The sequence below is a fragment of the Podarcis liolepis genome (assembly GCF_965112155.1).
Source record: "Podarcis liolepis genome assembly, chromosome: 5".
NCBI classification, from domain to species: Eukaryota; Metazoa; Chordata; class Lepidosauria; order Squamata; family Lacertidae; genus Podarcis; species Podarcis liolepis.
The window spans coordinates 23,696,187-23,709,464 of record NC_139556.1 but is presented as its reverse complement, the minus strand read 5'-3'; the positions used below and the strand labels follow the sequence as shown (position 1 = coordinate 23,709,464).

Sequence of the window (13,278 nt, the reverse complement as noted above, 5' to 3'; positions counted from 1 at the left end):
AAGAATGGCAAGACAAACTGTTAGGGTATATTGAACTGGCTAGATTAACAGAGGCAATTAGAGATCACACTAGATAAGAGTTTCAAAAAGCATGGGGGAAATGCAGAGAATACTTCACAAAACAGTGCCCCAAAATACATACCTGGACTTGTTTCGATTAATGTCTGCAGGAGACTTTGTGGATATTTAAGTTATAATTAGAAAAATCTTAATAATTATTCATAAAGGAAACAGTTTATAAGACGTGAATAAGGAGGCCAGGTACAGGATAAAGGAAGTCTTTTATTTCGTTGTTTGTATTGTATGTTATGCTCACTGTATGTTATGTTCACGTTTAAAGAGGGTGGATTGTGTATTGGGGGGTGGGGGGGTTATGTTATGTTGTAAATAAAATTCCAATAAAAATTATTTGAAAGAAAGAAAGGAAGAAAGGAAGAAAGGAAGAAAGGAAGAAAGGAAGAAAGAAAGAAAGAAAGAAAGAAAGAAAGAAAGAAAGAAAGAAAGACAACAAGAGATAGCTAGTTCTGGAACAACCCAACCTATGTCCGAGAAACAAATATCACAAACCTGGAAGAAATGTCAGAGTCAGTAGCCTTATGGGATCAACTGGAAGTCTTTTGGCCTCTTGTGTTGGTAGCTTCAATTACCGCTGACCACCTGAAATGATGGTGAGTGTTGTTGCTCTGCTATTTCTTTCTTCAGCAAGCTCCTGTGCTGGCACAGAGAGCAACGTTCCTGAATCTGAATACTAGAATCACTGGTATGATTCCTTGAGCGCCTTATGAAGTTACGCCATGGTCTGAGCTGGAGTAGCCTTTGTTATATGTTCTTGTGCAGGTGAGGAACAATTCCTTGAATTGGGCTATAGAGAAGAAAATGGCAGTTTTGCATTTTTGGGACTGGTTGAAAGGGCATGTGGGCGTTCCAGTGTAGTTTCCTTGTTGTTACCATGGGGATGGATGTTGCCTGAATGTCTGTGTACTCATAGCATGTATTTTTTATTCTTGGACATGCTTTACTAGAAATCACAAGCCTCACATTAAATTTGCCGTATTCTTTCTGCACACAGTCAGGTAAAGGAAAGTAGCATCTTGAATATCACTTGCACAACTTACTGTTCAAGCTAGAGGGGTACTGAATTTTGAAAGAATTAGAACAAACTATTCCTTCACCTCACAAACATGGCCACCCCTGCACCTCCTGATTTTAGAATTCACAAATGACTAACCACTCAAGTATGCAGCCTCTGTCATGCCATTTGCCATCTTGATGCATTTCTACACAGTCCTCGTTGCCAAGATTATTTGGTTCTCCTGGGGCCCAGTTAGAGTACCCAATGACGTCGCCATTCAGGTACTCAAACCTGCCTTCTGTCGCCATGTCATTGATCCCAAGGACTGCTCTTCTATTATACCAGGTCACTATTTTTTGCAGGGCGCTGTTCTCTGCCACATTCCTTGGGGAGGCAAGTGCGCCACCCATGCGCAAGCAGGTCTCACGCGCAGCATCATAATCACCTCTGGATCCATCTGTTTTGAATACCTTCTCACCAACCATCACGCCGTTGGGGGCAAGGAGAACTAGAAAGAGACAGGATTGCAAGGCTTTCAATCTAATACTGTAAAACTCCAGGTGCATTGATGGTACGGGCAGCATTTTATATTTCAGTGGAAGGAGAATGGTTCTCAGTGTGGTTTAAAGCAGAGGAGAGGATGGGAGTAGTGGTTGCACAACGTATGGATGGCCATCGGCCACGGGTTCCCCATCACTTTTGTGAACTCAAATTGCATCAATAGTAAACTTGAGATGGCAAGAGCTGAGAAGACTCACTTTGTAGGTGAAGATTAAGGTATAATTATGATAGATATATAATTTTATTTTTTATTATGATTATGATAATTGATATTATTAATGTTCTTATCTATCTGGTTCATCTTTTCCCCTTTAACTTCTCTTGTTCTTTTCTCTTTTAATTTTGTCTTTCTGATCCTATTTGTTCTAGGTATTATTTTACTGTATCGTGAAAACTTTAATAAAATATTTTGGGGGGAAATAGTCAACTTGAAGCTATATCAGCCTATTTGAACAAAAGCAAGCAATAATTTCCCTTTCTTACCTTTTTGAGTTTTGGTGATGGCAGATTTCAAACCCTCCAACTCTGTTTCCAAGCCCCTTATTTGTGTTTTAAGGCTTTCCAGCTCTGAATGAGAAAATAGTTGCATTAGATTTCTTGATCAACTGCAAATTCCGGAAGTGAACTTTTTCAAAATATGTATGGATAACAATCTATGGCCAAGCTTTCATGTAGCTACAGAGCTGGCACAGAGTCCCTCATTTGAGAACAGTGCACCTACTGTAAAACTATAATGTGCCAAGTGGTCCTCAGTTGCTCATTCTTTTAGGTTATTCAAATATTTTTTTACTGTACACAAGAAGCAGAATAAACTTCCTCCTCTTTAAAGAAGTCGAAGGGCATTTGCCAACAGAAACAATAGCTATTCTGTTTTCCAATGTTCAGTATTTCTCTCCTGTTCTGCCTTCTGTAGGAAGGAAATGTAATACAAATAGTTTCTGAGCTCACTTATCTTGGCTGGTTCACTTGGAAATTTTTCTTCAGGTGCAAATTTTGTTAACTTCCTGGATGGCGAGTTGAACTAAATGCCCTCTTGTTTGGAGATGGAATTAAAATAACCTCATGTTAATAATTGCAAGTGACAGATTTGTGCGGCCAACTTTGGGAAGAGAAAGAGGTTTTTGTGGAGAGGCTATGCAAGTTTTTGCCTTGCAACAGGACAATAGTAGGTCCAGCTGAAGCCCTCTGGGGAAAGGGGAAGGGAGAGGACTCAGAAAAACTGCCAAGAGGTTTTCCTCTTAGGATTGGGACAGGGTCTGCTGTGGAGTTTCTTTTCTCCCAGAGCTCAGAAAGTGCTCCTGTCTAAGGACCAGTAGCCCTGTGTGTTGGCTCTTAAGATTGCACTAATAATAATAATAATAATAATAATAATAATAATAATAATATATTTATACCTCACCCATCTGGCTGGGTTTCCCCAGCCATTCTGGGCGGCTTCCAACAGAATATTAAAATACAATAGTTTATTAAACATTAAAAGCTTCCCTAAACAGATGGCATCTAAAAGTCTGGTAGTTGTTGTTCTCTTTGACATCTGGTGGTAGGTCGTTCCGCAGGGAAGGCGCCACTACCAAGAAAACCCTCTGCCTGGTTCCCTGTAACTTGGCTTCTCGCAGCGAGGGAACTGCCAGAAGGCCCTCGGCACTGGACCTCAGTGTCCGGGTAGAACAATAGGGGTGGTCAGTATTTGGACGTGGCTTCTCTTTTTGCACACACTGACATCACCACATCGGGGGAAGAAAGCTGACAACTGCCCTCCAGAACCCCTGAGAAATGTCCACATGTGCACACCAGATTAGTAGTAATCAGGGCTCCCCCCCCCCAGCTGGAACTTGCGGGAACTTGCGGGAACTCAGTTCCAATACCTCTCAGGTGAGTGCCATTGCCAATATAAGAGAACAAGGGAGGCGTTCATGGTGAGTTCTGACACTTCTTTTTCAAGAAAAATAGCAATGGTAGAAACCATACAGAGGCATTTTATTTTTTAGAGGAAGAGAGTTGATTCAGAAGGAGAGAGCATCTTTCCTCATGGAGTCATGACTGGCCCAGAAACCAAAGGGATATATTTCTTCCTCACTTCTTGACTTTGAGAAGTGTCTGTGGACTTTCGGCCTAAACTTCAAGTCTTTGTATCACTTTTTTTGCTAATCTCAATATGAGGCAGTTTTGAAATTCGATCCTCAATATACTTGCACATTGTAGAAGAAAACACTTTCTTCCAATCTATTTGATTGGAGCAATTGTAATTATGTTAATACTTTTCTTGCTGATTATGTGCCAGTTATGTGTTATACAGTGACACATTTCACTTTGACCAAATAAAAACATAAGGAGGTCAAACAATGCAATTCATATTGGATGGACTACTAGCTCTCACCCTTGATTACCTCACTGGGTTATTCTGATAATAAATGAGCAAAATGGTGTCAATTGCTTTGTAGACTGAAAAAGAGCAGAATGAATTGTTGTCATCATCTTTGTCCTCCTGGTACTTTGTACATCGAGGGAAAAAAAGTTTAGCCCCCCCCCCTTTAGATTATAAATCTCTGGTAGGGCTCATTATTTTTTTATTTTTGTACAGTGCCTAGCTGTGTTGTTGCTGATGACAATAATAATAATAACTGACAACAACAGCTTTTACCTGGAAGATTACTGATTCCACTTGATCCCTTTCCACCTATAGAGCCTTTATCTCCTTCTGAACCAGGAATGCCAGTTGGTCCTGCTGGACCCTGTAGTCCTTGGGGTATTGGTAATCCTATAAAGAAGACCCAAATCAGTTAACTGATATGCGACTTAAAAACAACAACAACAACTCTGTTTTATAGTGCCTATCATTTGAGGTTACGTAGGCAGTACTCCACACTCTTTTGTCAGAACAGTCACCTTGTCTCCAATGAGATTTTACTTGAGAATTGTGCCTCAGAGTTCTTTGGCTCCTATACTATTGTCCGTTAGTTAAGTGCTGATACCATAGTCCTCCATATTCAGGCATTTATTATTCTATCTGTGGAAGGGCCACAGAGATGTAGGGAGCTGTGAAGCAGACCAGCCTCTTCCTGCTTTGCCAGTCTGATTGGCTCCAGTACCAGCCACCAAGAAAGCAGATTGGTGCAGTGTTCATAGATCACAGAAGAGTTGGAAGGGACCCTGAGGACCAACCCCCTGCAATGCGGGAATATGTCTCATATTGGGGATCAAACTTGCAAAGCTGGCGTTATCAGCACCATGCTCTAACCAATGGAGCAATCCATCAGTTGGAATAGCTACCAACTATCCAGCTATCCCTTGGCTTCCCCAGTCCAATATCAGAAGCCTGGTACCCTTTGCTAGCCTGAGCAAAGGACACTCGAGTGCACAGAACAGGGTGAGTGGCAGGACATGGGTAGGGCCTGGCAAGATGGACTGAGAAGACTGGTGGGTTGCATTTAATCAGTGGGCTGCAAGTCCCTCAATCCTTCTGTAGCATGTTCAACACCAGCTTGAGCATTGTGGCAGGAGCTTTTCGCTTATTTGATCTGCTATATGTGTCTTTGTCTGATTTTAGTGCATGTGATGAAGTAGCCTGTGGTTTACCTAAATTACAGAAGCACTACACCACAGAGCCTAGGGCTTGCCGATCAGAAGGTCAGCAGTTCGAATCCCCACGACGGGGCGAGCTCCCATTGCTCGGTCCCTGCTCCTGCCAACCTAGGAGTTCGAAAGCATGTCAAAGTGCAAGTAGATAGATAGGTACCGCTCCGGCAGGAAGGTAAATGGCGTTTCCGTGCACTGCTCTGGTTCGCCAGAAGTGGCTTAGTCATGCTGGCCACATGACCTGGAAGCTGTACGCCAGCTCCCTTGGCCAATAAAGCGAGATGAGCGCCACAACCCCAGAGTCGGTCACGACTGGACCTAATGGTCAGGGGTCCCTTTACCTTTATGTGTCTTTGTTTTATTTTAGTGCATGTGATGAAGTAGCCTGTGGTTTACCTAAATTACAGTAGTTAGATATTCTAGCCTTATGAAATGCTATATTACCATAAAATAGTTCTCCCTGACATTGCTGCTATAAGGAACAGGAAGCTGCCCTGTCCCCCATTTCCTGTCACAGGGGCTTTGATCTATTGTTGTTGGCAAAAAAAAAAGAGCCCACACATACTTGCTCCAAGCTTGTGTATGAGAACAGAGTGGATCAAGCTTATATAGAAGTTATTTACCCCATATTTACCCCAAAGTGCACAAAAAGAGAGTACACCCTCCCCATAAATGTTCTGGTACCTTGATCTCCCTCTTCTCCTTTTGGTCTGGTCTCAGCAGATGCACATATAACTAATGTACAAGCATTAGGAACCCATCCTGGCAGAAAAAGCCTTGGAGCAGAGCTGGTGGTTCTCTGCAGAGATGCTCCCCTTACCAATGGAGAAAGTATTAGAAGTATCAGCATTGTCTGGATGTATGGTCTAAAGTGAGGACAGAAACAAGCACAACGTCATTAGAAAAGAAGACAACTTAAACTCTGGTCACATGCATACCATACACTGAAAGCACATTTCCAGCACATGGTTTCCCCCAAAGAATCCTGGAAACAGTAGACTGTCACCCACAGAGCAAAGTTCCCAACACTGTTAAGAAACTACAGTTCCCACAATTCTTTTTTAGAGATGTGTGCTCTAAATGTGCTTTAAATTTATGGTGTGGGTGTGACCTTTATCCTAATTAGCAGCTTCTGATTTTAAGAAGGAGATGGACAATATTTGACAGAGAATCGGAACAGATATGGATTTTCAGGATTGTGATTTCAGGTTCTGATCTGGAAAGACAAGGTTCAGCAAACATTGCTTGATGCCCTGTTGAAAGGGGAGAACTAGGGGAAACTGGGACCTTACAAAAGAGCAAGTTGGTGACCCAAAGATTAGAACAAGAGCCCAAAGGTCCTTACGTGTGGCACAAACAGGAAGTACCGCAAAGAATTAATTCATTGCTGAGTCAGGCGAGGTGTGCAGTTTCAGCACCATAGTACACCAGCCTGTTGTGCCAGTCATGTTATAACTTGTGCCACCTGTTTTCTACAGCCTTTACATGGTAAGGTTTGGATAAAGAAAATAAAATTCTAAGTATCTGTAATATGCATCGCTGCTTTCGTCAGCGATGCCCAAGTTTTGGATCCTGAAATCTCCCAATTGCATCCTTTGAGTTCTGTGTATCAAAGCAAACAGGCTGTGATTCCCACCCACCCCCCACCCCCAGAGAAATCATGCTGTCCTACAAGAAACTATTATCACTAGCAATAAGGGTTTACTTCCTACCCCATTCTTGTCCCTGGGTGCTAGCATGGTCAGCTGCAAAAGAGGGCTGGGCTCCTGTAGTTTTAATAGTCGTGCAAAAGTGGGGATTTCAGGAAGTGTAAATTGCATGCCCCTATCAGCTATCAACAACCTCAGGTATGCAGATGACACAACCTTGATGGCAGAAAGTGAGGAGGAATTAAAGAACCTTTTAATGAGGGTGAAAGAGGAGAGTGCAAAATATGGTTTGAAGCTCAAAATCAAAAAAACGAAGATCATGGCCACTGGTCCCATCACCTCCTGGCAAAAAGAAGGGGAAGAAATGGAGGCAGTGAGAGATTTTACTTTCTTGGGCTCCATGATCACTGCAGATGGTGACAGCAACCACAAAATTAAAAGACGCCTGCTTCTTGGGAGAAAAGCAATGACAAACCTAGACAGCATCTTAAAAAGCAGAGGCATCACCTTGCCAACAAAGGTCCGTATAGTTAAAGCTATGGTTTTCCCAGTAGTGATGTATGGAAGTGAGAGCTGGACCATAAAGAAGGCTGATCGCCGAAGAATTGATGCTTTTGAATTATGGTGCTGGAGGAGACTCTTGAGAGTCCCATGGACTGCAAGAAGATCAAACCTCTCCATTCTGAAGGAAATCAGCCCTGAGTGCTCACTGGAAAGACAGATCCTGAAGCTGAGACTCCAATACTTTGGCCACCTCATGAGAAGAGAAGACTTCCTGGAAAAGACCCTGATGTTGGGAAAGATGGAGGGTACAAGGAGAAGGGGACGACAGAGGATGAGATGGTTGGATAGTGTTCTCGAAGCTACCAGCATGAGTTTGACCAAACTGCAGGAGGCAGTGGAAGACAGGAGTGCCTGGCGTGCTCTGGTCCATGGGGTCATGAAGAGTCGGACACGACTAAACGACTAAACAACAACATCAGCAACACAAAGGTGAGGAAGCCCTGTCATCTGTTGCATCTGGCCACCCTACAGAATACAGATGTATACTTTCTCTAATCCCAAGTGAATGGGTGTGATTCCTTCCTATGCAAAAAAGCCTAACTTCTGCATCTCGGGGAATTGCTGAAGTGATGGTGAAATGCTGCCCTATCTGGGGCCTGGCTGCAACTCCTATGCATGCTTGCATGGGACTAAGTTCCACTGAGCACAGTAGGACCCTCCTTGTACAAAAAGAGTACCAAGAAATATAGCACAGCCTCCTGGGGGCCCTGCAATATATGGTACCTGTTTCCACCTTCCCTTCACTCCCGTTATAATCACAAGCATTTTGCTAATCTATACAGTAATCAAATGCATTTAGACTATTTCGGTCCAATAAGTCCCTGTTGATTTTAGCACACTGAAAGAATAATATACAATCATTTATACCTGTTAGGATTCTTTGTTTGGTCCATGTTTGGAGTTCATATCAAAAGTCCAGTCCCTTTGTAATTTCCGTTTTGTTCCACAAAAGTCTTAGCAAGACTAATTTAGGAGGCATTCAGGATTCCATTTATAGACCAAGGGTTATGTAACAAGAGCTCATGTTTCTTATGCAAAGCATTTTAACCATAAATATTTTGCTTCACGATCGTCAAACTATCAAAGCAGGTCTGTTGCTTTCAAGTGGGACTTCTCAAGAGCATGGTTTCCGGGTTCCTGCTATAGACGCTGTTAATCCAAGAAAGCGAAACACAAAGGAAGTATTGTCCAGTGGTGGTAAAATACATGCAGAGAACAATGGAGCTTGCCACCTCAAAGTAAACAATTCAAAACAAATTGTTAACTCATTACTGAACAATTTACAGTACTTGTTAAGGAGCAATTACTTAAATCAATCCACTGGTGGTAGCAAGCACATAATATTTGTGGCTTGGTTTTCTGTCTTGGGGGTGCTCCACTAATGGGACTTATAGTCACTTATAGTGGGAGTGTCAGGCAGTAAGCAAGTATTGAGATGATGTATTCTGTGTGATTTCTAAAATTCTGAATTTTACAGTGGTTAAAGACCCAGGCTTGACCTTGTTATCATTATTTTGAGGAGCAAATAAATGTATTTTATTTAAGTGATTAATTAAAATCCATTTCCTGGGAGCGGCCCAGATACTGATCACATTCTTATGGAGAAGAGATTTTTAACTGTGTAAAACTGGTATGATAGCATTTGGATAGCATTTGCACTTGTAGGCAAACTAACACAACAGTGCTATAGTAGTCAGAGGTGACATTACCAAATATGGTTTTTATGATAACTGGTCTCCATTTCTTTCATTAATTCCTCGTCCAAAGAACCTAGACTACCTTCTGTTTGCTGTACGTTTTGGACAGGTATGTTAGACCAAACATCTTGATATTCCAGATTTTCTTTGTTTAGACTGACTCTTTCTAAAGTTTAAAGGTTGTGCTAATTTTATAAGTATGTTGTCATACATACTATATGCTTGGCTTTTGTAGATAACATTCTTTCAAAAGTTTGTAATGAGGATGCACAGTTCACATGTATTTCCTCTATCCCAATGTGATCTTTGGAATGTTTTGATTATTTTATGCCATGCTTACTGTTTCCTAACATTTTGCACTTTTTGAAACAAAAAATTCAAGATCTCTAAGAGCTTTACTGTATAAAGTGAACAATTGTACCCCCTCCCCTTTCTAATATCATCTAAAATATGTGAATATGCACAATATGTACACTGTTAATCTATTCTCTTGTAAAAAAATAAAATAAAAATGATCTGAGGGTTGGAATTCTGAAAATACCACAAAAATGCCTTCTGAGAGTCAAAATTCCAAAAATTCATGGGAAAGTATTCTGCATGTATCAATTCTGAAAATTTACAAAAGGTTTAAATTCATTGTGATCCGATAAAAGCTGGAAAACCTCTTTTCCCAATGCTGGCCAAGGGCATATATGTTCTCTTAAAAATCATTTATAAGCTGTTAAGCTGAAAAGTTGAAAGAGCAGAAAGAGGGTTGAGCGCCCAGAATATTATTATTATTTTGCGATCAATAAGAAATGCTGTTCTCTTCGTGTCTGTGTTGGGAGGTTTCCCTGCTGTAACCATTGTTTGCTGTACAGTGGTACCTTGGGTTAAGAACTTAATTCGTTCTGGAGGTCTGTTCTCAACCTGAAACTGTTCTTAACCTGAGGTACTATTTTAGCTAATGGGGCCTCCTGCTGTTGCTGCTGCATGATTTCTGTTCTCATCCTGAAGCAAAGTTCTTAACCCGAGGTGCTATTTCTGAGTTAGTGGAGTCTGTAACCTGAAGCGTCTGTAACCTGAAGGGTCTGTAACCCAAGGTACCACTGTATTAGTTTATTATTGAACACCCACCTCCGAAAGTGAACTCCATGGGACTTTAGTGGATATTCTTTTCCTTATTCTCCCCCTTCACCCTGATTTGTATATGAATAGCTCTTGTAAAAGTAACAAACAAGGTGCCTTTATACAGGTGTGTTTCCTTCCAGAACCAACTGCCATGCCTTATCCTGATCTTAATACAGTATTCCTTTCTTTAACCATTATTTGATTTTGTAAATTGATAATCTTATCCATGGCTACATTCTGGCTGGAGAATTGTTTATCATTATTTACACCCTGTGATATTGTACCGTTCTATGTGCCAAACTATTGGGGGGGGTAATTTTTTTATTTCTGCGGATTTTTCTATGCTTATTGGTTCCTCATTAATGCCCCTTTCCCATATCTTAAAAGGAAAACTGTTTCTATCATTTTGTTTTTAGGAAATAGAAGAGCCAAACATGTCCTACTCATGGTCCTCTGACTCTTTTCCTGGGAGTTACATGAATTTTCTTTTACACCTGCTAACTGAAAAGACTGATGTTCTTCAGTGGTTGCAACTTTCTGCTCCAAAGGGAAACAAGAAAGAAAAAGTTGCTTGTTGCTTCTTCCTAGTTGCTTCTTCTTCAACGTAAATGATATTCCTATCAATGGTTCATAATCATGCTCAGGTGTCTTACAGGCCACATGAGGATGAAAAGGGAAAATACTGATATTGCTATGCATTATGCTTAAATTGGATCATTGTGTTTGTCATAAAGTAACAACCCCTCAGATTAAGTGTATGTATATGATCTGATGGTTTGGTTGATATTTGCAGATTAATTTCCTTGAGTTGTGGGTTTAAATGTGTTCCCTACAAAGACCAGAATCCCAGTCAGGGCTGTAGCCTGGGGGACATGGGGGGAGCGTAGCCCTGGGTGCATGATTCTGAGGCATGTGCAGCAGATGCCCAATGCAGAGACCCCCATTCTGCCTTGCCTGCCACCAGGGGTCTCTGGGCCCTGGAGCCCAGCCTGGCCTTGCCACTACAACCTTGGTCTCCTCGCTGAATGGCTGCCCGGCCAGTGTTAGGGTGATGCATCCACCAAGGGTTGTCTTGGCCGGCCAGGCTCCAGCTGTGTGGGCAGGCAAGCAGCGCAGTGCAGCCCCGTGAACACTCCATGTCCCGTGCCTAGCAGACAGCATCAGTGGCGAGGGCTGGGCTGGTGCCTAATATAATGCACATTTGTATGTTATTTTCCACTGACAAACATTTCTATGGCCGCTTTACCTTAGTATATCCATTTTTGCACACATTACATGGCCAGAGAACGGCATTGCGAAAGTGCAGGCTTCAATGGGTGGCTTTCTTTTGGATCCTCTCACAGAAGGTAAAGGTAAAGGGACCCCTGATCATTAGGTCCAGTCGTAGACGACTCTGGGGTTGCGACGCTCATCTTGCTTTATTGGCCGAGGGAGCCGGCGTACAACTTCCGGGTCATGTGGCCAGCATGACTAAGCCACTTCTGGTGAACCAGAGCAGCGCACGGAAACACTGTTTACCTTCCCGCCGGAGTGGTTCCTATTTATCTACTTGCACTTTGACACACTTTGGAACTGTTAAGTTGGCAGGAGCAGGGACCGAGCAACGGGAGCTCACTCCGTCGCGGGGATTTGAACCGCCGACCTTCTGATCGGCAAGTCCTAGGCTCTGTGGTTTAACCCACAGTGCCACTCGCGTCTCTCACAGAAGGTAGGTCCTGCTTAAACCTCAGTTAGAGGATTATTGCTGCTGAAACATTTGAAACTCTGTCTTTGTGCACCCTTCAACCGGATCCCTGGGTGAAGCAGTGCCATATAATCTTGCAACTGTTGCCTTACCTCAGCCTAGACCTTGCCCCAGCTCCCCAAGTCTTGCTCTGTTTGCCAAAACCTAGACCCCTACCTGTAGCAAGAACCACACAACGAAATTGCTCAAAACGGAAGAGTTTGCTTCTTTTGAGTGAAAAAGGATGGTCCCCAAATCATGTCAAGAGAGTGGCTGCTCAAGATTGTTTTAAAAGCAATGGAGCTGGGATAGCTCAGTCAGTAGGACACAAGACTCTTATTCTCAGGGTCTTGAGCTTGAGCCCCCCTTTGGGGGCTGCATTGCAAGGGGCTGGGCTGGATGACCTTTGTGGCCCCTTCCATTCTGCAATTCTACGAACAGATAAGGAGCAAGATGTGTGTCAGGTGGTGGAGAGGCATGAAATGATAATGAACTGGGGCAGTAAAAACTGTTTCAATAATGGTCAAATATGCCCGGATGTCATTAGCTAATCACATAGGTAAATGCTGTATCATTATCACTCTAAAGCAGTAACTTCAAGATAACAATATAGTAAGGAAAGTATAGAAACAGTGATGGAACAGCGTATTATTCCAAATGTAGCGAACCTACAAATTCAATGGAACAGTCCAATATATGGTCGTACCTTGGTTGTCAAACGGAATCCATTCCGGAAGTCCGTTCGACTTCCGAAAATGTTTGACAACCAAGCTCCTGCAGCCAAGTGGAAGCTGTGTTGGACGTTTGGGTTCCAAAGAACGTTTGCAAACCGAAACACTCACTTCTGGGTTTGCAGCGTTCGGGAGCCAAAACGTTTGAGTCCCAAGGTGTTCGGGATCCAAGGTACGACTGTATTATTAGCTTCTTGGCCTCTATACTATCAGCAATCCTATTACTCTTTGGAATTTGGTACACAATGTGCCTGACATTCTCTAGGTGATTCGGTCAGCTAAACAGATTTTTGAATGATTTCTATATATATGAATGAAAAGGTTCTAAAAATTAGTAAGAAATTATAAGATAGTATACTTAGTTTAATGTCAAGTTTTGTACAACAGGAAAATAGAAAAGGTAAAGGCATTGGGGGTGGGGTGGGAAGTCTTAGGTGTATATATGTAGGAGTATATGGTGAATTGTATTGTATTTTGAACTGACATTGTTTTGTAATCTTTTTTCTTCTTCAAAAGACCATTTATAATAATGTTATGTTATCAAGTAAATTCAATAAAAATTAAAAGCAATAATAATAATAATAAAATTAACAGA

The 13,278-nt window shown here is 42.0% G+C and overlaps 1 protein-coding gene and 1 long non-coding RNA gene across 3 annotated transcripts; one reads left to right on the top strand and one right to left on the bottom strand.

The window, feature by feature from the left end:
- Positions 1–264: 264 nt before the first annotated feature.
- Positions 265–8,515, bottom strand: LOC310706588 (pulmonary surfactant-associated protein D-like). Of its 2 annotated transcripts, none has more exons than XM_083502878.1 (5): positions 8,290–8,515; positions 5,894–6,024; positions 4,275–4,391; positions 2,117–2,200; positions 265–1,580 (listed from the first exon to the last, which is right to left on the bottom strand). In XM_083502878.1, the coding sequence occupies exons 1-5, from the start codon at positions 8,313–8,315 to the stop codon at positions 1,207–1,209; spliced, it is 732 nt and encodes a 243-aa protein (XP_083359004.1). In that variant the 5' UTR covers positions 8,316–8,515; the 3' UTR covers positions 265–1,206. The 2 variants fall into 2 exon arrangements, with proteins under 2 accessions (XP_083359004.1, XP_083359003.1); XM_083502877.1 differs by having other exon boundaries at positions 5,894–6,075; positions 8,290–8,514.
- Positions 8,516–9,104: 589 nt separating this feature from the next.
- On the top strand, positions 9,105–13,249 carry LOC310706769. The gene is made up of 2 exons (XR_014526164.1): positions 9,105–9,228; positions 10,646–13,249. It is a non-coding gene; the product is annotated as an uncharacterized lncRNA (long non-coding RNA).
- Positions 13,250–13,278: the final 29 nt, after the last annotated feature.

Bases quoted from the DNA above. Each gene is read 5' to 3' on its own strand.
- LOC310706588 (XM_083502877.1), bottom strand. From the start codon at position 8,315: ATGGACCAAACAAAGAATCCTAACAG. The intron at 4,392-5,893 runs GTACCAGAACAT...TCTTCTTTATAG, and splicing joins AGGAGAAGAGGGAGATCAAG to GATTACCAATACCCCAAGGA. The intron at 1,581-2,116 runs GTAAGAAAGGGA...GTCTCTTTCTAG, and splicing joins CATCACCAAAACTCAAAAAG to TTCTCCTTGCCCCCAACGGC.